The sequence below is a fragment of the Aotus nancymaae genome, unplaced genomic scaffold (assembly GCF_030222135.1).
Source record: "Aotus nancymaae isolate 86718 unplaced genomic scaffold, 86718_ANA_hifiasm-v0.15.2.pri h1tg000003l, whole genome shotgun sequence".
Lineage (NCBI taxonomy): Eukaryota > Metazoa > Chordata > Mammalia > Primates > Aotidae > Aotus > Aotus nancymaae.
This window is the reverse complement of record NW_026988414.1, coordinates 64720895-64745101: the sequence shown is the minus strand read 5'-3', so window position 1 is coordinate 64745101 and position 24207 is coordinate 64720895. Positions and strand designations below refer to the sequence as shown.

Here is a 24207-nt window from a genome sequence, read left to right as displayed (position 1 = left end):
GGGAACACATCCACTCTATTTCAAAAATGATTTCATAAGATTTAATGATTTTTTTTTGGGGGGGGGTCAGTTTTATTCAGGTAAAATCTACAGTAAAATTCACTTATTTTAAGAATAGAGCTCATAGAGTTTTGACAAATGTCTACAGTGGTGTAATTATTAAACCACGTGATAAGCCACTGTTATCAACATGTAACATATTTCCAATACTCCAGAAAAGTTTCCTCATGCCTCTGTATTCAACCTCTCTCTCCTTTGCTGGCACACACTAATCTAGTTTCTGTCCCTATTGTTTATCTTTTCAGGAGTGTCATATAAATGGAATCATACTACAGGTAGACTTTTGTTTTTGCCTTTTTTCATTTAAAATAATGCTTTTCACACATGCTCACCTTTGTATTAAATATAAAACATCCTTTGGATGGATATAGCATGTGATCCTTGAGAGAGCTTATGGGATTCTACACAATTTTTGTGTTGCAAAACTCCCAGCAGTACTTTGGTGTTCTTAGGAAAGGCTATTGTGGATTGTCTTTTAGGGTTTTAGGGCTCTGTTGTAGTCTCTGGAATACAAGGTCTTTTATTATCCTAGCCTTCCATCCCTCTAACTTGTTATTGGGATTGGAAGAATGATTCCAAAGACCATCTTTGCTTGTTTGATCTTGTATGGTATCTTGAAAAAGACCAAGAAGTAAAAATAATTTAAAAAGGCAGTTGACTTTAGTATGGCAAGGAATTGACTGTGTTTTATAGACTATGGTATGGAGTGAGAGTGAGTATGAACCATGTAGCCCTGCAGGTATTTTGAGGTGAAATTCATTTTAAGACACTTTGTACATAAGAAGTATTGTTTATGAAGTGTTTTTCAGGACTATGTAAAATATGATTCTGATAGCATATTGTAAACATAAATTCTGAACCAATGTGAAATTCTTAATATAATGCAAATTACCTTCCTTCAGTGGTTTTCCAATTTAAATTAACTTATGACCAGTCACCACATTGTTCAGGTCCTGATTACGAATCCATATAGAAGGAAAATGGAATAGACTCTTCTTTCTTCACTGATTTTCATTTAAAACTTAATTTATCTAGCATTGCAGAAAGTTAAAGATTTGAGAAATTTGATAGATCCATTTGAATTGTTTATAAAAATGTTCCCATGGATTGTGCATTTGGGGACTGCCCTGTGGTGCCTTTCTCTGTGTGTAGGACTTAGGACATCTTGTTGTGTGGACATGGCCATTATATTAGTTGTGTTACTTTCCCTCCATTCATCAGTGTTTTATTTGTGTTTATGTATTATGAATATTAACCACAGAGGGCTGCATTATTAAATGACATATGTGGCAAAACTATGCCTTTTATTACTATTGATATTATAAAGAATTCACGTTTCTCATATTTTGTTGAACATCCTTTCTTTCTTTCTTTCTTTCTTTCTTTCTTTCTTTCTTTCTTTCTTTCTTTCTTTCTTTCTTTCTTTCTCTCTCTCTTTTTCTTTCTTTTCTTTCTTTTTTTCTTTGGAGATGGAGTCTCTCTCTGTTACCCAGGATAGAGTGCAGTGATATAATCTCAGTTCACTGCAACCTCTGCCTCCTAGGTTCAGGCGAATCTCATGCCTCAGCCTCCCAAGCAGCTAGGACTACAGGCACGCACCACCATGCCTGCCCATTTTTTAAATTTTTGAGCTGGAGTCTTACTCTGTCACCCAGGCTGGAGTGCAGTGGAGTGATCTCAGCTCACTACAGCCTCTTCCTCCCGGGTTGAAGTGATTTTCCTGCCTCAGCCTCCAGAGTAGCTGGGACTACAGGTGTGCACTAGCACGCCTGGCTGTTTTTGTATTTGTAGTAGAGACAGGGTTTCACCATGTTATGTTGGCCAGGCTGATCTCGAACTCTTGACCTCATGATCTGCCCACCTCAGCCTCCCAAAGTGTTGGGATGACAGGTGTGAGCCACCACACCCGGCCTGTATTTTTTAGTAGAAACAAGGTTTTGCTGTTTTAGGCTGGTCCCAAACTCCTGGCCTCAAGTGATCTGTCTGCCTTAGCTTCCTAAAGTGGTTGGATTACAGGCGTGAGTCACCATACCTGGCTAAATTGGTCACGTTCTTGAGTTATTTGCATATAGAGAGCCAGAGTTAGATGTCACATTTCCAGCAACTTCCCCTCTCATTTTGGCGATGGAGGAGTCAGACAGCTTCTATGCTTCATCTTGTCACTTATACGCGTCGCATGTGCCTTCCTGGTGCCTTCTCTCTTCCTTCTGTGTTCTTCCTTCATGATTCTCTTTCTTTTTTTTCTTGTTTCTCATTCTCTGTCTTCTTGCTTTTCTATTCCCTTCAGCATGGCTGTCTTCCCTGTGAGTGAGGAAGGTGTGGAGCAGGACATCAAGCATGTTCATTTTCCTTCAGCTTGCATCACTGAGTTAATGAGAGTCTGCCTCAGACAGAACTGCAGGATTGAAGTCAGTGATGGAGAAAACTGACTGTGTCTTGGTGCATAATATACTGTTAAATGAAAGGGTTGCTGTATGTTTAACTTCCTCATTTAAAAGCCTCCTCAAAATGCTTCTCCCATTCAGGCTGTTCAGGCAGGTTCTCAGGCATTTGATGGGTGATGGCTGGGAAGTTCATTCAGGAGGTTAGTAGCAATTAGTTTCAAATTGATCAGAAAGAAACCAAGAAAGGTGGGGAACTACTCTGTATCTGCTGTATGCGAAGGATTGGGACGAGTGCTTCAAGAATGATGAAATCTAGGAGTTGAAATATTCTTCTGTTGATGAATACCTATCTTTCCTTTTTTTCCCTGTATTTTTGGCTTCAGATCCAGCATCCCACATATTTATCTTTCCTAACTTCCCTAAATATTTTCTCCATTTAACAGATAATAGGTTGAATCCACGTTTGTTTTGAATTGAAATTTATTCCTAAAGTTTAGTAATTTTACAAGTTACAAAAACAACTTAGGATATATCTGTTTTTTAAGATCAACCTTCGGTGATATATCCTTCAATTTTTAAGAATTCTAACTCTAACTCTGATTTTTAGTACAGGGCTTTTTGGTGGAACAAGTCTATGCTTGCATAAGTCAAACAGTGAGAACACTAGAATTTATACATTAAAAAACCTATCTAAAAATTTCTTTTAATTGACACAATGCCACTTACAATAAACACTTACATTTATTGTTTCTTTTTAGGTTTTTTCCCAAGCAGCTCCCAAGGGTGTGATGCGTTTCTTCGCCACAAGATGACATTAATTTCTCCATCAGTATTGAAGAAATATGGTATTCCCTTTGACAAGGTACATTAATATTCATCTTATACAAATTGATTTTGTGTGTGTAGGATTTGTATTTAAGATGAATTTAGCATAGGTAATGTATCTTTAACTTCAGGTAGAATTTTTAGGATATGGGTAGAGAAATTCAAATTTGTGTTATAGCATATCGATTATTTATCTAAATCCTGATTAGAAATTAATTTTATTTCAGATATATTTACTAGAGATTTCATGTTGCTGTAGTTCACTTATAATTATACTGAAAATAAAATGTAGCACATTCAAGAAAATAAGAGGAAGCACTTCTATATTAAAATCTTTTTTTATGAGCAACATAATTTATGTATATGTGATTTATTTTCCAAAAAATTCAGAGCAATTATTAGCAATAGATTGGTTAGAATCAATGATTATGGTAACACTATGTTGCTTTGCTTCTAAACACATTTAGACATAATACAATTGAGATTTCATTATGTATGAAATTGCCTGATGATTTAATAATCTGATATTGCTTCTGTGAGTTTTTCTGAAGATTAGGTTCTATAAAACTCAGTAGATGCTGGATCCCATGTTCTTTGTGTCTATGGGTGATTATTGGGTCAGAATTATTGCAGATCCTGAACATTTTTATGTGAAGCAGCTAAAATGAAAAAAGGTTTTGACCAGATAAATAAAAGCTCCCTCTCAGTCTCAGGAGGATTAAGTGCTTAGCTACTTGCAGAAACATTAAAAAATAGCTCTTCCTTCTAATGTATTTTTTATTTGACTTTTCTTCCCATAATCCTTGCTGTTTTCCATCTTAGAAGCTTTTTGCTTGTGACTAAATCTTTACATTTTCTTCATTTTAGGCTCTTAATGTGGCCTTCTTTTTGTGTGTGTGTGTGGGGGTGGGGGGGATTTGTTCAAAGTAGAACTTTTCCAAGTGCCAGGATTCATTCTTCAGCTTGAGGTGGTTCCCTGCTCCCTCATAAACTGTTTGCTTTTGTGAGCATGCCCTCATCACTGCTTTACTCACATGTTTTTACCATGAAAAAATCATGCCTTCAAGATGTGCAGCATGGGGGATGCCTGTGGGTGTAGGGAGGCACTGGGCCTGGGCTGCAGAACTGTTGGATACAGAGGGCACAGGCTTTGCCACTCAGAGGGGCCACTGTGGCTGTGGGGCTTGTGGGGCTTGTGGGGCTTTTGGGGCTTTGTCCCATCTGCAGACACCTCTGGGCACCAGGCTTTTGTGAGTCGCAGATACATCATCATCCAGTGCTTCTTTTAAGTAGTTGGCATTAGCTTCATTAGGTACTTTTACCTAAGTTGGGATATTAGAAAGTAGACGTGAAGTAGTGCAACAGTGTCCCCAAGACAGAAAATCCTTCTCTGTTCATTTAGGGCTGGTGTTACGTATTGGTGGTAGCTTAGGGCTGATACATGAAGAGAGGTTATGTGAGGCAGCAGGGCTGTGGGATTGGCTCCCTTTCCCCAGGATGGAGGCCTTTGGAGCTTGGAGCTCTTTTCTGGAGGTTCCCAGCACCCTCTTTTCTAGGCCGTAGCTCTCTACCAGCACTACTTGGTAGATCACTGGATGCATTGGGCTCTCATCTGGTCTTTTGTGGCTGGCTTCTGTGGAAAGTGGCAGGATGAATTTAAGTACTGAAATGGTGAAACAGCAGTGGCTTTGAGGGTTGATTGGCAGTGGCATTTCCTCATATGAAGTACTGTCACTTCCCCTTTCCACTTCAACACAGGGCATGTCATGACACTGTATTCCTCAAGGAGCACATTCCCTGGTGTTGAGAACATAACATGTGATAGAGCAGCAAAATGGTAGCATAGGCTGCAGGATTAAACCTCCTGAGTTCATTTTTGATTCAGTCACATGATTTTTCTGAGCTTTAGTTTCTCAACTGTAAAATGGGCATAAAAATAGTGACTACTTCATAGGGTTATTATGAAGAAAAAGATAATCTTTGGAAAGAACTTTGCATGGTATATGTTACATAGTAACACACTCTTCCTCTACAACTCAACCCTCTTCTTATAGGTAATGATGTCTCAGTTGGAATACATTTTTTCCTTATTTCATGATGTTTGCCATATTCATACATATGTATGAAAAACCTAAGTGTAATAAACAGCTAATATCTGCATTTTGATTATATCTCTTCTATTCTCTAGCTTTCTTTATGGTATGAGATTGGGACTGACCTGTTTCTGGAAATGACAGGGAGCTAAAATTTAGAGTTGCATTCCGTGGAACAGGTGTCCCCCTTTTTTTTTTTTTTTTTTAAATCATGGCATGAGCAGGGTTTTCTAGGTAAGGTAGAGAAGGTTTTTAGGCAGGATTCCGTGGAGTGGGAAAAGTAGTTTTCTTATTCCAATGGCAGCAGTCCTTCCCTTCTTCTCACCTTTATGTGGGAGCAGGGTGAGTTTTATTTTGTCACATAGCATAAGAAAGAAGCACCTGCATAATTAATTAGATTCAGTGAGACCAGGAAAGGAGAGAATTTGGCTATGTTCTCCCATGGCTCAGAACTAGAACCATGCTGGGCACTGGTAAGCCTTTCTCTGCTGCCAGGTGACAGCTTATTGCAGCAGAACACCTACTAGGGTTTCTTTGGCAGGGGACAATGGTGTTATGAGTTACATTTCAGAATTATTGGGGTAAAAAAATACTATCCCCTTTCCCCAATAATATTTTAGCATCCATAACATGGCAAAGCTAATCAGTGGTAAAAGGTATTAGTAGAGTGATGGGCTGGGGATGGTCTAGAACAGGGATGATGGAACTTTCTTGCGTGATGAAATAATAGGGACTTAGATATACGAGTATATGCATTTGTCAAAACTGATCAAACTGTACATTTATTATCTGAGCATTTTATTATATGTACCTTATATCTCAAAGAAAATATAAATTGTATTAGGGTCAGTAGTATGATTAAAAGTGTGGTTTTACAACTTTTATTATCAGAGCTAGCAGAGAATAGAGGCTCTGAATGTGAACATATAGCATTTGCTAAATACTTTGGCAAAATATCTCAAGGAGAAACATTGCTTCAGTGCCCAAATCCTATGAGTAGTGTTATATTACTTTGCTTCAACTTTAAAAATTTTAAAGGTATAAGGGGTCTACCCTGTTATGTGCTGGGTTGGAAACATTTTAAGATCAGGAAAAAAAAAAAAAAGAAACATTTTAAGATCAGATAATGCAAAACAAATATTACTCCATTTGAAAGGGTGAGCAGATAAATTTTATGATTTTGTATCAGATAGACACTTTTTTAAAAAAGAGATAACACTAAATTTTTCTTTACTTTTTATATGAACCATGGGATACTTTGTGTTGCTTTGGTGATTGTAAAAAAAAAAAAGTCTTTAATCTAAAAAATAGAAACAGGATAAATACATTTTTAAATGTTTTTTTAAAAGGCTGAGGCTTATTTAAGCATTTTAATTATACTTAAAAATGCACTCACTCACTCTAACATACAATATATTTGAATAATTCTTTGAACAGAAGTTTTACTATGAAATGGACTGTACTTAATTGGATGTGTTCTAAGTGCTAGGCTAGAGTAATTCGATGAGTACCACCAACTCTTTACCAACAAGAGTTGATAACATAGCCTGCCCAGCATGCATTATCTAAATTTTTGTTGCTGTAGCTTTAACAATGTCAGTTACTATATGATTGTTTTTATATGTAATTCCAGTAATGCAAGTTATTAAAATATAAGAATATATCGCTTGATAGCTAATATGAACAAATTTACTTGAATAACTTGAAGATACCTTCAATTAAAATGTAATAGCTTTGGGTCTGGTGCAGTGGCTCACACCTGTAATCCCAGCACTTGGGAGGCTGAGGTGGGTGGATCACGAGGTCAGGAGTTCAAGACCAGCCTGACCAACATGGTGAAACCCCATCTCTACTAAAAAAAAATATGAAAAATTAGCTGGGTGTGGTGGCACATGCCTGTAGTCCCAGCTACTCAGGAGGATGAGGCAGGAAAATCGCTTGAACCCAGGAGGCGGAGGTTGCAGTGAGCTGAGATTGTGCCACCCAGGCTGGGAGACAGAGCGAGACTCTGTCTTAAAAAAAAAAAAAAAAAAAGTAATAGCTTTGATTATGTATTGTTTGATTGAATTCAAGGGCCAGCAACCCACATCCTATTTAGGGAAGTGTTTTAAACGTTTCCTGAAAAAGCACTATTAAAGGATTAAGTAAAGAATCTGGTGAAATTTTTTTTTTTTTTTGAGAGGGAGTTTAGTGCAATGGTGCGATCTCGGCTCACTGCAACCTCCGCCTCCTGGGTTCAGGCAATTCTCCTGCCTCAGCTTCCTGAGTAGCTGGGATTACAGGCACGTGCCACCATGCCCAGCTAGTTTTTTGTATTTTAATAGAGACGGGGTTTCACCATGTTGACCAGGATGGTCTCGATCTCTTGACCTCATGATCCACCCTCTTCGGCCTCCCAAAGTGCTGGGATTACAGGCTTGAGCCACCACATATTGCTCTGATATCATGACATTTTTTTCTTTTTTTTAAAATGGGAAATATATTTTAATTATATTCATAATTTGGGAAGTCTTATTACTACAAAATATTATATGTTTCCTACCTTGCAGATAACTCAGGAGGCTGGAGAATTCATGATCACTTTCCCATATGGCTACCATGCTGGTTTTAATCATGGTTTCAACTGTGCAGAATCTACGAATTTTGCTACTGTCAGATGGATTGACTATGGAAAAGTTGCCAAATTGGTAAGCTATGCCTCAGAAATAAAGCATAAATTAAATGTGTATTCTGGTTTTTGTAGTAGGAACCGTAAGATTCTGTGCAGCATTTATTTATTTTTCCTCACTGGCGCTGTGTGCCTCTCACCATAGCAATTCACTTCAGGCTAGATACATTTATTTTGCATAGGCAGTATTACCAATTTTAGCTGGGGTTTGTCTGTTTTGAGATTAATGTGGAGCAGTTTACCCTATTAGGTAATTTTATGCAATGTATGTGTTTGTTTTCTGTCTTGAGACCTTTAGTTGGTATTTTGTAAGGTTTTCCAGTGGCATCAGGTGGCTCCATATTAGATAGACTCAGACCTCTCCCTGTTGGAGATCAGTTCATGGCTTAGAAAACAATTTACAGAAGGGAGTGTCTGATAAAATTGTGGCAAGAGGTGGAAGGAGGTTGGTAGGAAGAAATAATTAAAACTGCCCTTAGTGCAGAAATGAAATCTTGAAAGTAATAATGTAGAACACATTTTAACAGGAAATGCATGTTCATGTTAAATTTGGTACAAAATTTTGCATCTCCTGCCCAGTATATTTAATTTAGCTCACATACTGTGTATTTTCATTCACAAGCAATAACTTCTATTAAATGTAATTACTTTCCCCCTGTGGTGTTAAATAGAAGACATCTTCAAAGTGATGGTGGTTTCCATTAGGTTTGCTTCCTTTCCTATGGCTTTTAAGGGAAAGGTGCAGGTTGGCAGAGGGTAGCTTCTAAATGAAACTGTGTGTTTTACAGAGTATGTAAAATTGACATAGATTTAGCAGAAAATGATAAATAAAGCTTATGTGGTCTTGGCCCCTGCATAGCTCAACTGAATATCCTTCCTTCTACATTGATAAAACTTACCTTTGGAGACATTAGGTGAACTTAGATAGAAGTATGTTCAGGGAAGAAAACCAAGTTTAATTCACCTGTGTATTTAGAAAATTGCAAAAATATGTTAAAAGATAAAAGTGTAGCCCTTTGGCAGCCCAGGACTCATTTGAATACTTTTGGGACATAAAAGAAAGTCCCTGGTATTAGAAGACTTTTTCTGTTCTAAGTAATTTCTATTTACAATGAGTAATTCAGAAAGGAACAGAACTGTACTACTTCACATTATACATCCTATGTATTCTAACAAAACCTCGTAAGAAATAGAAAACTCAGTGTGTGTACCCAGGCCAGCCACTGCATTGCTTTTGTGGAAATGTAACACGTGCATCTGCCTCTAAGCAGTGTCTTGGCCATGAGGTTATAACAAGGTCTGTTATTTTACAGTTTGCCCCTTTACTCACTGACATAAGTCAGCTATCATAACTGTTCAGAGTTGCCACAAATATCGATTATTGTTTAATACAGGTCTCAGAAGCAGTCCATGATATTGGCCAAAGTAGGACATTGCTGCCTTGGGGAGAAGCTAAACAACCATGTACATTGGAGTTGCATTTCCACATTTCCATGTGGAAGTAGAAAGCTTAGTGTGGTGGCTTGCGCCTGTAATCTCAGCTACTCGGGAGGCTGAGACAGGAGAATCGCTTGAACCGGGGAGGCAGAGGTTGCAGTGAGCCAAGATTACACCATGGCATTCCAGTCTGGTGACAGAGCAAGGCTCTGTCTCAAAAGAAAAAAAAAATAAAAAAGAAATTTCATTATTTGTGTAAAGCTCAGATACACTTTTTCCAAGTTTTAGCAAATTCCTGGATATTGGTTATTCTCAGCTGAGTTATTGTATTTGGGAGATGTTTCTGTCCCTGTGGATATATTCTCTGTTTTTTCAGTCCTTTAGTCCAGATGGTCCTTTTTCATGGCATCTATCCATACTGCCTCATCTCTCAAACAGACATTTTTTTTGTGTGTGTATGGATTGTGTAGAACATCTGGGGAAAACAGAGGAAGGAGTGAAGGGACATTTACCTTTTAGTCTTGGTAGCTACTTAGTTTGACCATCCCTGTTTCTAATATTCTCTTATAATGCCCCAGGCCTTACCATTTTTCTCATTTCTCTCTTTGCTCCTATTTTCCTCAATGAGGATCATTCTGTTCTCTTGTCTTAACATGCGAAATATAGCATAGCCAAATCCCGTAAGATGCTCCGGAACAAAAGGGCCTTGTGGTTAGCAGGACCAACTGACCTAAGAAGGCAGTCATGTAATTTTCCCCCATTTCACTAATCAAAGACAAGATCATTACTGAAAAAACTTGAGAGTGATGTTTCAGGTAGCCGCATGTTCATTTGCTGCTGATGGGCAGAGGTCAGGTTTTGTGAGTGCTCAGTGAGTTTCTCCCGTGTTGCATGTGTGTACAAAGAAAGATATATATTTGTCTTCAAGGAGCTTTCAGAAAGAACAGAAGGACTTTTAATAAAACTTCACTTGCAAAATTGTAGTATTAATGGAACATACCATCTAGTTATTTGTTTTAGGAATTTTTGTGGCTTTGAATGTTGGTGTAACAGAGTATAATGCAATAATTTTTTCTTGATAGAGATTTAAAAATATGTAACAGCTCGTTTAGCAGTTGAAATAAGACATTTGTGCATATTTGAGATGACTGTTTTCTGTTTCTGGAGCTTTCTTTCCTTCTGTGATGGAAGTCCGTGATTACTCAGTGTAGCTCCTGCCGTGACACTCACAGGTCTGCTTCCCGGCTAGGTTGGATAAAAGCGCTAGCCTGCAGGTTGTATTTCATTTTTCCGTTTGCTGGGATGAAGTGCAGTTGTTTTGATGTTAGGTTTGATGGATTTGTTTGCCACTGCATTCATTAGCTTCACATCAAAAAACTGACAGCCTGTTAAATGAAACTTTGGCTTAGATTTTCAGCCTGACTGTTTGGAGACATTTGTGAAGATACTTTGTTTTTGTGTTTGAGCAGCCTCAAGCACTATGATTGTCTTTAAGGGAAGAAAAGTTATTTACTGTACTGATTTTCTTGAGTAAAAAAGAATCATTGTCTTGGGGACAGTCATATCTAGTCTATACCATCCAAAGCAGTGTATTTATTACAGTGTGTGCAGTGAAAGAAACTTACTGTGTCAGGATAAATATTATCTTATTGGAAGGAAAGGTAATACCTGGTGACATGAAAATGATATCTTTTATTTTGCGTTAATTTTAAGTGATATTATATTAACATGATATGTCAGAAAGTTGAAAAATTGTACTGCAGAGCTGGGAATGTTCTCTTAAAAACTCCAGGAGTACTACTCCACTATCTAATTTTAAGACATTTTGATATTTGAATCCTCGAATGTTTGAACAAGTTTAAAAAGAGATGATAGAATATTGAAACTGATTTCCCTTTAATCTGGCAGGGGTTTCAACTATTAAATTGTTTAACATGTAAGTGCTATGATGTAGGTTCATTCTGTTTTATATTTCAATTCTCTAAATTTAAATTAGATATTTCTTAAATCAGGTAGCATCCTTCCAAAACATCTTTAATGTTGGGCATTCTTTATTTAAAAAATCAGGAATCATTTTTGTGGTGAGTCTTTAGGGTATATTTCAATATGCTTTTGATCACGAAATGCTAGTATAGTGATATTTCTCTGTTCCTGTGACATGTGAAGGAAAGAAAATATAGACTGCTTTGAATATTGTTCATTTAACAGTTCTTGGCATTTTATTTTAAGTGTCTAACATGACATGTATAACATGAACTTTGTGAGTATGGGGATTTTATGTTCTGCATTTTTTTTTTTTTCCAATTTACCTCTACTTTTTGCTGTTTCTGATTCCTGGGTTCTGATGGAGTATTGTAACAGAGCTGATGAGTAGCTTTGCTGAGCTTTTTTTTTTTTAATGCTTTACTTTTAAGAGCATATATAGATTCACAGCAAAATTGAGAGGAATGTACAGGGATTCCCCATATTCCCCTTCTCTCTGCATGTGCACAGCCTACTGCATTATCAACATCCTTAACTAGAGAGGTGCATTTGTTACAAATGAAGAACCTACATTGATGTATCATTCCCCAAAATCCGTAGCTTTTTTAAATAAAAAAAATTTTTTTTAATTGTTTTTTTTTTAAGGAAACCCAAGCAACTGGACCAAAGTCCACAGTTTATACATTAGGGTTCACTCTGGGTGTTGTACATTCAATGGGTTTGAACAAATGTACAATGACAGGCATCCAGCATTATAGTATCATACATAGTAGTTTCACTGCCCTCTGAATCCTCTGTGCCTTTTCCGCAGGGCATGTGCTTGTGTGTGTATGTGTTTAACTTTTTAGCCCTCGTGAAACCTCTAACTCCAGGGAGTTAGTGTTCACACCTGGAAGAAGTAGTAAGAGTTATGAAGGACATAGTCACATTATGTCCTCTTTTTATACTGATAAAATACTGAGTTGTGGGATTCAGGAAATCTGAAACTTAAAGAAATCTGAGACTTCTACGAGAGAGCCATCTGGAGCTGAAGTCCTCAAAGCTAGGGAGCCTGACGTCATTTGTTGTTACCTTGCATTTGCTGCATTGTGGGATTGGAATGGAAGTGATAAGCCTCGTGATGCTGATGTTTAGTTCCTAACCTGAAATCAAGGCATTATCTGCTTTTGAGTCTATAGTTTGTCAGTACCGTAAGAAAAGGTAAATTTGCCCTTTGAATAACTTTGATACTCTATTGAGAATTAGTTTGTTTTTAATTCAGTCTACATTCCTATAGTTAAATACATTAATAATATTAGCTGACATTGTCTTCAATATGTCAGATTGAGCTCTGGGCACTAGATAACATGTTACTTTTCTTGATCAGTGATGATGATACACATTCAGAGATAATTGCTTTCTGTTCTATACTGGCCCCCTTTTTCAAATGTCTCATTTTCTGGGTAGTCCTATGTCTTATGTTGAATTGGAGGGAGTTCAGGATGAAGAATAAAATGAGGCAGTGAGGCTGGCTTATATGTAGGTTTGCCCCCAGTGTTCTATATCGTTCTGGACTCATTTTTCTGGCAATAGTGAATTAAATAGGTGCCAGCCATGTCTGTGATTTGTGGGATCACTCTCAAGATCCTTGAAGATTCAGAATGATCCTGTCCCATGAAAGCTGTAGTTGATGCCACTACTAGGTGACTCTGGACTCTATCTCACAATTGGTTGAGGTTGGATTCCTAAAGCCAGGAAAGCCAGGGGCACAGTGGCTTACGCCTGTCATCCCAGCACTTTGGGAGGGTGATGTGGTAGGATTGCTTGAGTCCAGGAGTTCAAGGTCACAGTGAGCTGTGATCATGCCACTGCACTCCAGCCTCAGCAACAGAGCAAGACCTTGTCTCAGAACGCAAAGAGAAGCCAATGGATGTGTTATTTTGGATTCTTATTCTCTGTCATTACACCTACATGTGAATTCTTTTTTTAGTTTATAGTGCAACCATCATTAACTCTGAGGCTTTGACCTTGCTCTTTGATTAAGGAGATTGGGGTGAGAGCAAAGGTTCTCTGCCTTCTCTGTCATTTTATCAAGTATGTGTGGGGAGATTCTGAGGCATCTGTCTGGTTAAAAGGACTGGTGTATAGAGAATCAGATCAAAGTTGAGGGGACACCTAATATATGTTTCTATGATTATCAGGGGCCGTATTTTAGTGGAGGATGTTTGAAGCTTTAGGATTAAAAAAAATACCTTAGTTTGGAGTTTGCCATGGTTTTCCAGTGTTTATAATAGTAAACACATAGGAAAAAAAATCCACTAAAGGCTCTATTCTAGATACAGTGACTGGAGAAGAGGGCAAAAGTTGGCAGTATTTTCTGGCTCGTGGTTACCCAAAAGAGAAAGCAGTGGACAGAACATGAGATGATGTTTGAGAGAAGCAGGCTGGCCAACCCCTGGAGGGAAGGAGGAGCTGGTGGGAGAGTCGGCAGGGCTCTGGGCACCCCCCAGAGTTTGTCCTTGTCAGATGCCCTGGCTCACCACAGCTTCTCATCCTTTCCCACACAGGATTTCCTGCACTTCCACCCCTGCAGCTTCTGCTGAGGTGACACACAGTGGTTTATCTCATAGGGGTCCTTACCTCACGTAAGGGATTGTCAGTATGTGGTCCCAGGGTTGGTGCACAGCTCAGTGGCCTCACGAGGTCTCATGTACTTCCCATCCTTCAGAATCACTGTCTCTGGGCAGGCTTGTCTTGATAGCTGTGCTTTCTGCAGACATCTTGCCACCAAGGGCAGGAAGGAAGGAGACAGTGTGGAAACTAGGCTCATCTATCCCTGTTTGTGAGGAAAATCATTCCTTGAAACCCACTTGAAAACATCCTTTATGTCCCATGGCCAACTGTTAGAAAGGCTGGGAAGGTAACTGGCGAGTAACTGGTGTTTTTAGGGGAAGTGGCTCTGCTTGTGGAGAAGAAAAGATGGAAGAAAGAAGGAAAAAGATTCTTTGACAGAATCTGCCACAATCTGTGCTTATGATACCTCATTTCTTCACACATATTTCCTTTTAGTATACATTATTTTGTGGGCCCTGTGCTGTGGTTAAAAAACTAAATAAGATATGTAGTTTCTACATAGTGGCGCTTACAGACTACAGCGTATATTCTCAGCTCTGTGGAACATTAGAAGTACTTACCCCTGGCCTCACCAAAGTCAGTAGGATTTGAATGTCTGAGGATGAGGTACAAGCATTTGCATTTCTGCAACCTCCCTGTGATTCTGGTGGATGCTGTGAGCCATGGGTTTTTAGGGAGTTAAATTAGGACTTTTTTGTTTGGATTGGGGTTCTTCTGCATCTTGTATTTTTTTCCACCAATATGAATTTTGAGTTTGAAAACATCAACTTAATATCTATTTATAAGTTGGAGATGTGTAATGATTTGCAGATATATCATTTATAACTTCTTTTCTGTAAGAATTAATAGGTATTATGAGCACATATAGAATTGTGCTCACATATTTCATGGATATCAAGTAAACATGCCCTGTAGTGTTTTTAAGGGGTGGAAGGGAGAGTGTTGGAAAAGAAATAGAGAGGATGTTAAAGATAGGAATGCACTGTATATACCTCTTTCTAAAGAGCTTAGTAAATGTCCTGATGGCTTCCTGGAGTGCACGTAAAAAACTCAACATAATCACCTGGGACTGTGTTGAATTCTGGTTCTGTTTGGAATAGTTGTGTGACATGGGGCAAATGACATGTCTTTGTGAGCCTTAGTTTTCCTACCCACAAAGAGGGTGTTGACTTGTGCCTCACAGGTTGTAGTGCGGATGAGGGCGGTGTTGGGAGAACTCGCCTAGCACTGTGTCTCCTCTCATCAAGCACGTATTTAGGAAGTGATTCATTGTGGGCCATTTTTATATCAGGGAACTCCCTGAATACTAATTTGGGGGAAGATCCGTGGCATTCAGGCCTGAGGTGCTGAGCAGCAGTGTCTGTGGGGACAGTATTTGCAGGGTAAGTGCCAACGGCAGGCTGGGCAGATGGACTTTAGATATTTTTACTGATTTCTCACTCGCATTCAGGTGTACATTCTGCCAAACTGAAGGTAGTATGAAAACAAGCGCCAGTCACTAACAGTGTTTGGGTTTCTGTGGACCAGATTGCTGAGAGAAAGAATTTGAAGGAGCTGTTGCTTATATCTTCAAAAACACAGTGTAGCTTTTGTGCCCCTTGTTGAATTTGAAAGGCCGTGTTTTGTAATCCCTTGGAAGAAAACACCATCCTGGATGTTAGAGATTACTGCTAAGCTTTGACTGTATTTCACACATCAGTTTTGTATACTACAGGTTTTTTGGTTGAATTAAAAAAATGCAGTTAGTTTCTACTAACTGTTTAAAATTTCCATAACAGGTATTTTTGTAAGGCCTAGTAATCATTTTCAGTGATTTTTGTCAGTGTATTTCCAGTTCTCAGGAATGCGTATTCAGGATTGTCCTTTGATTTTGAGTGTTAATTTTTTAAAAAGTTGACCATTTTGTTGATTATTGAAATAACATGAAAATTTGTTTCTTTGAAGGTAAATACAATTGAAATAGTTTTCAAACTTATATAGTATTCAAAGTAGTAATGAAGGATTTATTTTTTTTGGTTTCATATTAGCAAAGATAAAAAGAAAATTCCCAGTACTCAGGAGAATGTAGTTGGTAGAATGGGCACTGTGTTCTCTTGGCAGGAATATGATTGGAGTAAAGCATCCGGAAGAGCAGGTGGGCAGTGTGCATCAGTCTTGGTAAACATCTTCTTGCCCTTTAGCCATTTTCTTACACTTCTAAGAAATGAGCAGAAATGTAGCAGGAGGTGATTGTTGTAGTGCCAGTTTTATCAGTGAAAATGGAATTATAACTAAAATGTCCAGTGGTATGGGAATTTTTGAATAAACGATTGTGCCTATACACTATAATTTTTAAAAATTTTACAGAAAAGCATTGGAAAGAAAATCACTATGACTCTTAATATTACTACTCAAATATCCATTGTTAAAATTTGTAAAAATAAAATATTTAATGACATCCTTTCTAGCTTATTAAAGATAAAAAACTGTTATAGTTCATTGTATATCTCTTAAAAGTATCAGCATATATCTGTATCTTTAAAAAAATCTACACAATGTTTTTCAAGATAGTATATATTATTTTGCAATGTTTTTAATATATCATTCTGTTTTAATATATCTTTCATTAGCTGGGTGCAGTGGCTTACACCTGTAATCCCAGCACTTTGAGAGGCTGAGTAGGGCACATCACTTGAGATCAGGAGTTTGAGACCAGCCTGGGTGACATGGTGAAACCCTGTCGCTACTAAAAATACAAAAAGTAGCTGGACGTGGTGGTGGGTACATGTAATCCCAGCTACCCAGGAGGCTGAGGCAAGAGAATCGCTTGAACCTGGGAGTCAGAGATTGTGGTGAGCTGAGACTGTGCCACTGTACTCCAGCCTGGTGAAAGAGTAAGACTCCATCTAAAAAAAACAAAATTATTTATCTGTCTATATCTATCCATATATTTATATCTATATCTATAGATGTCTTTTCATTTATGGCAAATAAAACATTTTTAGGTTATAGATACTTCTTCGAAAAAAATTGTACATATCCCAAAAGAATGTGGCAGGTGGTTTGCATTGGATTTTTTCTCTGAGGGGCATCACAGAACCACAGTAGTGCATAAGAGTTCATTGCACAGATCTTGTTAACAAATCAGAATGTTGAAAATGAGCACCTTAGTTCATGGCTCTGTTTGCATTCCCCGGGTGCAGAGCAGATGGTAGGTGGGCTTGTGCTTGGTGCATGAGTCCGGTCGTGTCTTTGTTGATGGACTGTGTCCACACCTGTCACCTCGGCTTATTCCACTAGAGTTAATACTGGAAGAGATTTATAATGCCTTTGCAGTTTCCTTTTTACTGAATGATAGCAATTGTAACTGGGTCTGTATATTTGAAGGAATGTATTTTTTTTTTTTTTTTTTTTTTAGAGACGGGGTTTCACCATGTTAGCCAAGGTGGTTTCGATTTCTTGACCTCGTGATCCACCTGCCTCGGCCTCCCAAAGTGCTGGGATTACAGGCGTGAGCCACCTTGCCCGGCCCTGAAGGAATGTAGTTTTAAGAAATGCTTCAATGAATTCCTTTAGTAATGCCTTTCTCTGACATAAAGGAGTATTCCAGTGCATTTGGAAGATATGAGAGGAAAAAGTAACTAAATGGCTTTAGTCAACAGTTTTATGGCAATGGGAAATTAAACTGCGAATAACACAAAAGAAAAAAAAAAACAGCTTGGTTTCTAAGTATGAGCATAGGCAAGGAGGGCTCCATTAAACAAAAAACAAAAAAACCCTCAGCACAACAAAATACCAACTGCAGTAACCATAAAGGATACCATAGATTTAAAACATTATTGCCCATTGTTGCAGAGAGCAGATGGTGCTTAAAATATCCTGTAATTCGATGTGCTTCTTGAAAGAGCAAACAACCAAAGAGTGTATGTCATCTATATTAAAAAATTAAATGCAAGTCTTTCCAGTTTTCAGGATGCTGTAGGAGAGTTAACGAGGAACAAATGCAGCATCAGTAAGCCAACAGGGACACACATTGGAGACCATCTTGGCAGAGGACTGAGGGAAAAGACTGAAGAAACATTGCTAAACCCTGCTTAGCCCTTGTTTGAAACTCTTCTTGGTTATGTCTTTTCCCCTCAAACTGACTCTAGTGAGTGTTGATTGTCCTGAAATGTCGGATTCTCTTACAACTACAGCCAGTAGTTTGGGTAACATATTTAGGTTTATGATCATAATTTTTAGAAAGCTTGGTTTCCTCCTTTAGTATTTCATATTTGTTTAGAATATTAGAGAGGTTCTTCTAATTTTGGTGCTGTTTACACCCATGACCTTTAGAATTAATGCTGAATCCTAAGCCCTAAAATGATTCTTTTAAGAAAGCATGACCAACACCTCATAAAAGATAACTGCCATTCTCAGATTTGTAGGTAGGTTTACACTATGGCAAGGTATCTTAAACGGCATTTCTATAGTGTAGGGTCCTTATGATCAATTTATGTTGCTTTTTGATCCAATTACTATACAGACATGTTTGCTGGTGTTATTGAGATGGAAGGTGTCTGGGGCAAAGCTAAATCAGTCTGTGACTTAATTCAGCCACTCAGATGGAAAAATGTGCTGAGCACAAATTCTCCTTCAATTCCTAATACCCTTTATTTTATGTTCACACTGAAGATCCTACCAGTTAGAGTGGCTATGTGTAAGTGAAGAAAATGATTTGGAGTTCAGATCTATATTTCTGAAAATATCCAGGCTTTGAGTTGTGAAGTGGAGAATCTGAAGTCCAAATTCAATTGACTGAGTAATTGACATGTAGCTACTTACCAAGAAAATCGGAAAGATGCAACATACTCTGTTTTCAGAGAAACATTTTGAGGTTGAGAAGAGTACAAATGTAGAATTTCAAAGGGCACATGTCAAATTTAGTTGTAGATTAATATGATGCCGTGTGTGTTGATTTCATGATGAGAGAGCACTTTTCTCGTTTTGTTTTGTTTTTTTCCTCCATTTGCTCTCTGGAACTGATGGATGTGATCGCAGATTGTGTCAGATTTCTTTTCTTAGAAGTAATTATTATTAAGCTTTGAAATAACTGGTTCACAGGATAAACTTCTCCAGGCACCACTGTGGAAGGAATTGTCAGCATTGTGGTGTACAGTTCCTAGGTGCCTGTTGTTGTCTCAATAGAGTCTTTGGGCGAACTGGGAGATTAGTGGCTTCAAGTTTTCTGCTTCAGTGGTTTTTGTCTCTGAGGCAAAGGGCTGGCACACTGAGCAGTGCCTCCCATGTCAGCCTCCCTAGTAGCTGGAACTACAGGTGCTCCCACCTTAGCCTTCTGAGTTGCTGGGACAACTACAGACTCATGCCACCATGACTGGCCAATTTTTAAATTTTTTATAGAGATGAAGTCTTGTTTTGTTGCCCAGGCTGGTCTTGAGCTCGTGGGCTCAAGTGATCTCGCTTCAGCCTCCCCAGGTGCTGGGATTATAGATATGAGCCCCTGTGCTTGGCAGCTTTTGGTTCTTAAAAATTTCTCTTTGAGTTACTAAAAGTGTTTGACGTTACATAATTATAGTTATTTTTGTACAGTTGTAGACTCACATGAGTTTTAAAATGAAGTTGCCTTTAAACATTAGTATGGCAAAAATGAAACCTGCATTGCATAGTATTATTTATACGGATGACACAGATATGTGTTTTATTTCATGGGAACAAACTAAGATATATGATATGGATCAAGGATTCTAGAAAGTATTCTTGTAACCAGTTTTAAACAAGGATATTTATAACACCTTTGCCCCATTTTACTATTGTGAAAATATGCTTACAAGCAGTAGAAGATCAACTCAATAGGTTTTTAGAAAAATCTCTGCTATGCAGCTGTTAAAAACAGCAGGGTGTATGTATTGATGTGATAAAAACCTTCAAAATATATTGTTATGTAACAAACAAAGAGTAGTTTAGGATTACTTTTTTAGTGTGAAGCTATGTTTTTAAAAATGAATTTTAAAAATATGTAAATTGAATGAAAAATAAATGAAAGATACACATGGTGAATGCACATGGTTAATTGTGGTTACCTATGGCCATAGGAATGAACTTGAGATATAGAAAGGCAAATCCTTATCTTTTGTGCCATCTACTTCGGTGAGGTTGACTTTTTTTTTTTTTTTGGCAAGGCTCTTTTCACATATTATTTTGTGCTATTCGAAAAAATTCAGTAAAATTATTGTTTAAGTTTTCAGCAGTATCTGGATATATAGAGCTCTGGACTCACGTCTAAATGCATCTTTTAGGCACATAGCAGAGATATTTTAAATTCATTTCCTCCAGAATATGTAGCTTGTAACCAAAACTTTAGGGAAAAAGTATTGTATAAATGTATCTATACTCATAGGACATTTTCAGCATTTAAAGCATTACTCTGTAATTAGTAATTGATATCTAAGTAAGGGACATTTCTCATTGATTCTAAAATGAAAGTAAACAGCACTAAAACAATTACTAACTCTAAATGTTGTTGAAATAATTAAAATGAAATTCTGTGTTGAAACTATATAAAACAGCATTCTTTATTCCTTGTAAAAACAGACTGAAATTTTGTATTGGCTTTTGCTATGTTTTCATTTAACATTTTCATACAATCAAAAGTCACTGTTAGACTGTAAATTGTATCATGGATTATGGTACTTAAATATTAATGTATTAAATTTTCTACTCAAAGATTCATAGACAGTGTAGAAAATTCACCAGCAGAGGACAGTGTTTTTTCATACATTTTTTTCCTGCAAAGTCCTTTGTAAGGAATGGACTTCCCTCATAACCTTGACCTAGAGTCTTAGCAGGTATTTATTGATTATAAATTTGTGATTGGTATGTTTTATATTGAAGAGAAGATGGTAAAAATGGATGTAACTTAATGTAGTAAGGGATGTTTATAGTATTGTTTATATTCCCTTTACATTAGTTGTTTCTTAAATGAAGTGCCCATTTTTTGTGTAGGAAGTGTGTACATTTAACCTAAAATTTTATCAAATTGAAGTGCTATCTTTTGTGAAACGAGGTTATAATTTGCCTCTAAATCTATTGCAAACTGTTTATGTGTTTAATATGTTCATGTGGCTTATTGTAGCTGCTGTGTGAAGGGGGCACAGACAGGCACACATGGTACAAAAATGTAATAGAATGTATTAGGAGGAACCTTACAAGCTGACACGTAGCAGTGTGTGCGGGTCCCCAGCACTCATTCTTTCTCTGAGAGAATGAGGCTTGAGTGGGGCACAGCTGGGAAAGGGCATTCATGGAAGGACCCCATCTGGCCCGACATGCTCCATTTAGCTACGGAGAATCAGGGCAGAACACATCCTCATGGGACCAGGTGTGGCAAGATCTTCTGAGGGGAAGACATAGTCTTGGTAGCACTGACTTAGCAAAGAGGCCTCTTTTTGCTAAGTTTCTGAGCCGGTGGGAGTATATAGCCTAGTTGGGGTCATTAAGTAGATGTTAGTGGTAAAGAGAGGACGTTTAGTCTGCCTGGGTTTGAATCCTAGCATAGTCACTTACAGGTAATTATCATCTTGGGCAATTCATCTATAAATTGGGATAATAATACCAAATGGGAATGATAATGATAGGTTAGTTGTAATGATTAAATCAGGTAATCAGGGTAAACTCCTGGAATAGTGACTGACACATGGCATGTAATAAACATTTTTCTTTCCATGAGGTATTGATTATTAACCTCTTAAAAGCAATTTAGAATCCCTTTGTCTCGTATTGCCCTGTGACAGTTAACATGAGTGCATTCCTCCATTTTTGTTTACTGGATATGCCCCAGGAACTTAAAAAAAAATCGATTCCTTTCTTTTAAAAATAAAGCAAATATCTGAAACATATTGAAAATGCTAAAACCTACATGAGAGCATTAGAAAGTAAAGAATGTAATTCTATAATCAACTAGATATTGACAGGCAAAGAGAAGGGTCTGCTTCTTGTCTAGCTGTAGCTCTGTGCTAGTGGAAGCATGTTCTGGAGTTGATGGTGTGGCTAAGAGAGCAGATGCAGTTAGGTGGTGGAAGTGGGACAGAGAGTTGCAAACTGCATTACTTGTCACTCTTACTGGACCAAAAAGCCTCTCAAGTGTAACATGTTTCTGTAGTGCTATAGATCATTAATCTGGGTGTGAGATGACCATCTGATCTAGCACATGCAGTGGCATCCGTGCATATAGAGATAGGAATTTAATTTTATAAACTCAGAGCTATTCAGCAGGGCCCATGACAGATCACCAGAGGTGTAGATGGCTCTTTGCCACTGTCTGATGTTTCAAAGATTTGTTGTATTAAATGCTGTGTCCAAAATTATAGAGTACTCTCCAGTTTTTATTTATGTAAAACAAAAATAAAAATAGGCTTTCATTAGTATTTTTAATATGGCACACTTTGTAAAAACATTTAATGAAACAACTAAGTATATACTCTTATTTTGAAGTTTAATATTTTGGAGTATATTTGACAGCAAAAGAGGGTGAGGCTGGATGGCAAGTGAGGGAAAACAAATTTAGATTTCTATCTCACACTAAAAAATTCTTTAAAGGTATTTAATGTTAAATATACTGGAAGAAAATAGAGGGATTATTTATTTGATCCTTGAGTGGAGCAGGACTTTGCAAGCGGCACACCGTTGGTGGACACCATGAAAGAAGATTTCACCTGTATCTTTGAAATTTACAAACTGAATAAAAAAGTGTACACTATTTGTATTACATGATAGGTAGTGGATTAATATCCTTAATAAAGTACATGTCCAAGTATTCCCTAGATGTTACCTCATAGCAAATTTGTGAGAATGAAAATATAGCAAAATTGATTTATTTTGGAGCTGAATATAAAATTTACTTGAATATTTTGAAATGAAGCAATGTTTTAAGGAAATTTGGTATGTCTGGTATGCTGCTTGATGTTCACCTTCAGATACCAAGACGTTATGAGTTACTCTTTTTTTGCCATTAGGGGTTTTTTTTAATGGGCAAATTTGAGAAGCAGAAGTACATTAATATACAAAGAAATCCTTGGCTGGGTGCGGTGCCTCACCCTTGTAGTCCCAGCCCTTTGGGAGGCCGAGGTGGGTGAATCACCTGAGGTCAGGAGTTTGAGACTAGACCAGCCTGGCCAACATGGTGAAACCCTGTCTCTACTACAAATACAAAAATTAGCCATTCGTGGTTGTACATGCCTGTAATCCCAGCTACTCGGGAGGCTGAGCTGAGATAATCACTTGAACCTTGGAGGCAGAGGTTGCAGTGAGCTGAGATCGTGCCATTGCATTCCAGCCTGGGCAACAGAGCAAGACTCTGTCTCAAAAAAAAAAAAGGGGGGCTGGGCGCGGTGGCTCACGCCTGTAATCCCAGCACTTTGGGAGGCTGAGGCGGGTGGATCACGAGGTCAGGAGATCAAGACCATCCTGGACAACATGGTGAAACCCCGTCTTACTAAACTACAAAAATTAGCCAGATGTGGTGGTGCATGCCTGTATTCCCAGCTACTTGGGAGGCTGAGGCAAGAGAATCACTTGAACCCAGGAGGTGGAGGTAGCAGTGAGTCGAGATCATGCCATTGCACTCCAGCCTGGCGACAGAGCGAGGCTCCATCTAAAAAAAAAAAAAGAAAAAAAGAAATTCTCATTTGTAGTTCATTAATCATTAACATGGCTAAACGTCACTGAGTCTTTACTTTGTGTCAAGCATAAGGCTTAACTTATATTAACTTGTTTAATTTTTACAACTGTGCTATAAAATAGTGTTATTACCCTCATCTTATAGAGAAAATTAAAGCACTGAGAGGCACAATCATGGGTCCCTCCACACTAAAATTAGAAAAACTGGGCAAAAGACAGGCAGGCAGTTCACTAAGCAGAAATATAGTCACAAATAACTACAAAGCATAAATATAATCTCATTAATAGTCATAGAAATGCAAAGAGGTTAGTGCTGTTTCTTACCTCTCAAACTGGCACAGATGACAAATGGAAATACTCAGTGCAGTTTTAAACTATGCAAATTAGTAAACCCCAGAGCATGCCAAGGCCCCAGCCTTAGAAATGTGTGCCCTGTGACCCTGGATCCACACCTGGGAATTTGTCCTATGGAAATAATTAGTAGTTGCCC

The 24207-nt window shown here is 37.9% G+C and overlaps 1 protein-coding gene across 4 annotated transcripts in view; it reads left to right on the top strand.

Annotated features, from left to right (window-relative positions):
• KDM4C (lysine demethylase 4C) overlaps positions 1–24207 on the top strand; it is a 390541-nt gene that overhangs the window by 115456 nt on the left and 250878 nt on the right. For all 4 annotated transcript variants that reach the window (XM_012451385.2, XM_012451384.2, XM_064381825.1 and 1 more), the window contains exons 7-8: positions 3203–3306; positions 7912–8049. In XM_012451385.2, coding sequence (XP_012306808.2) covers positions 3203–3306; positions 7912–8049 — 242 coding nt within the window. The remainder of the gene's footprint in view (positions 1–3202; positions 3307–7911; positions 8050–24207) is intronic.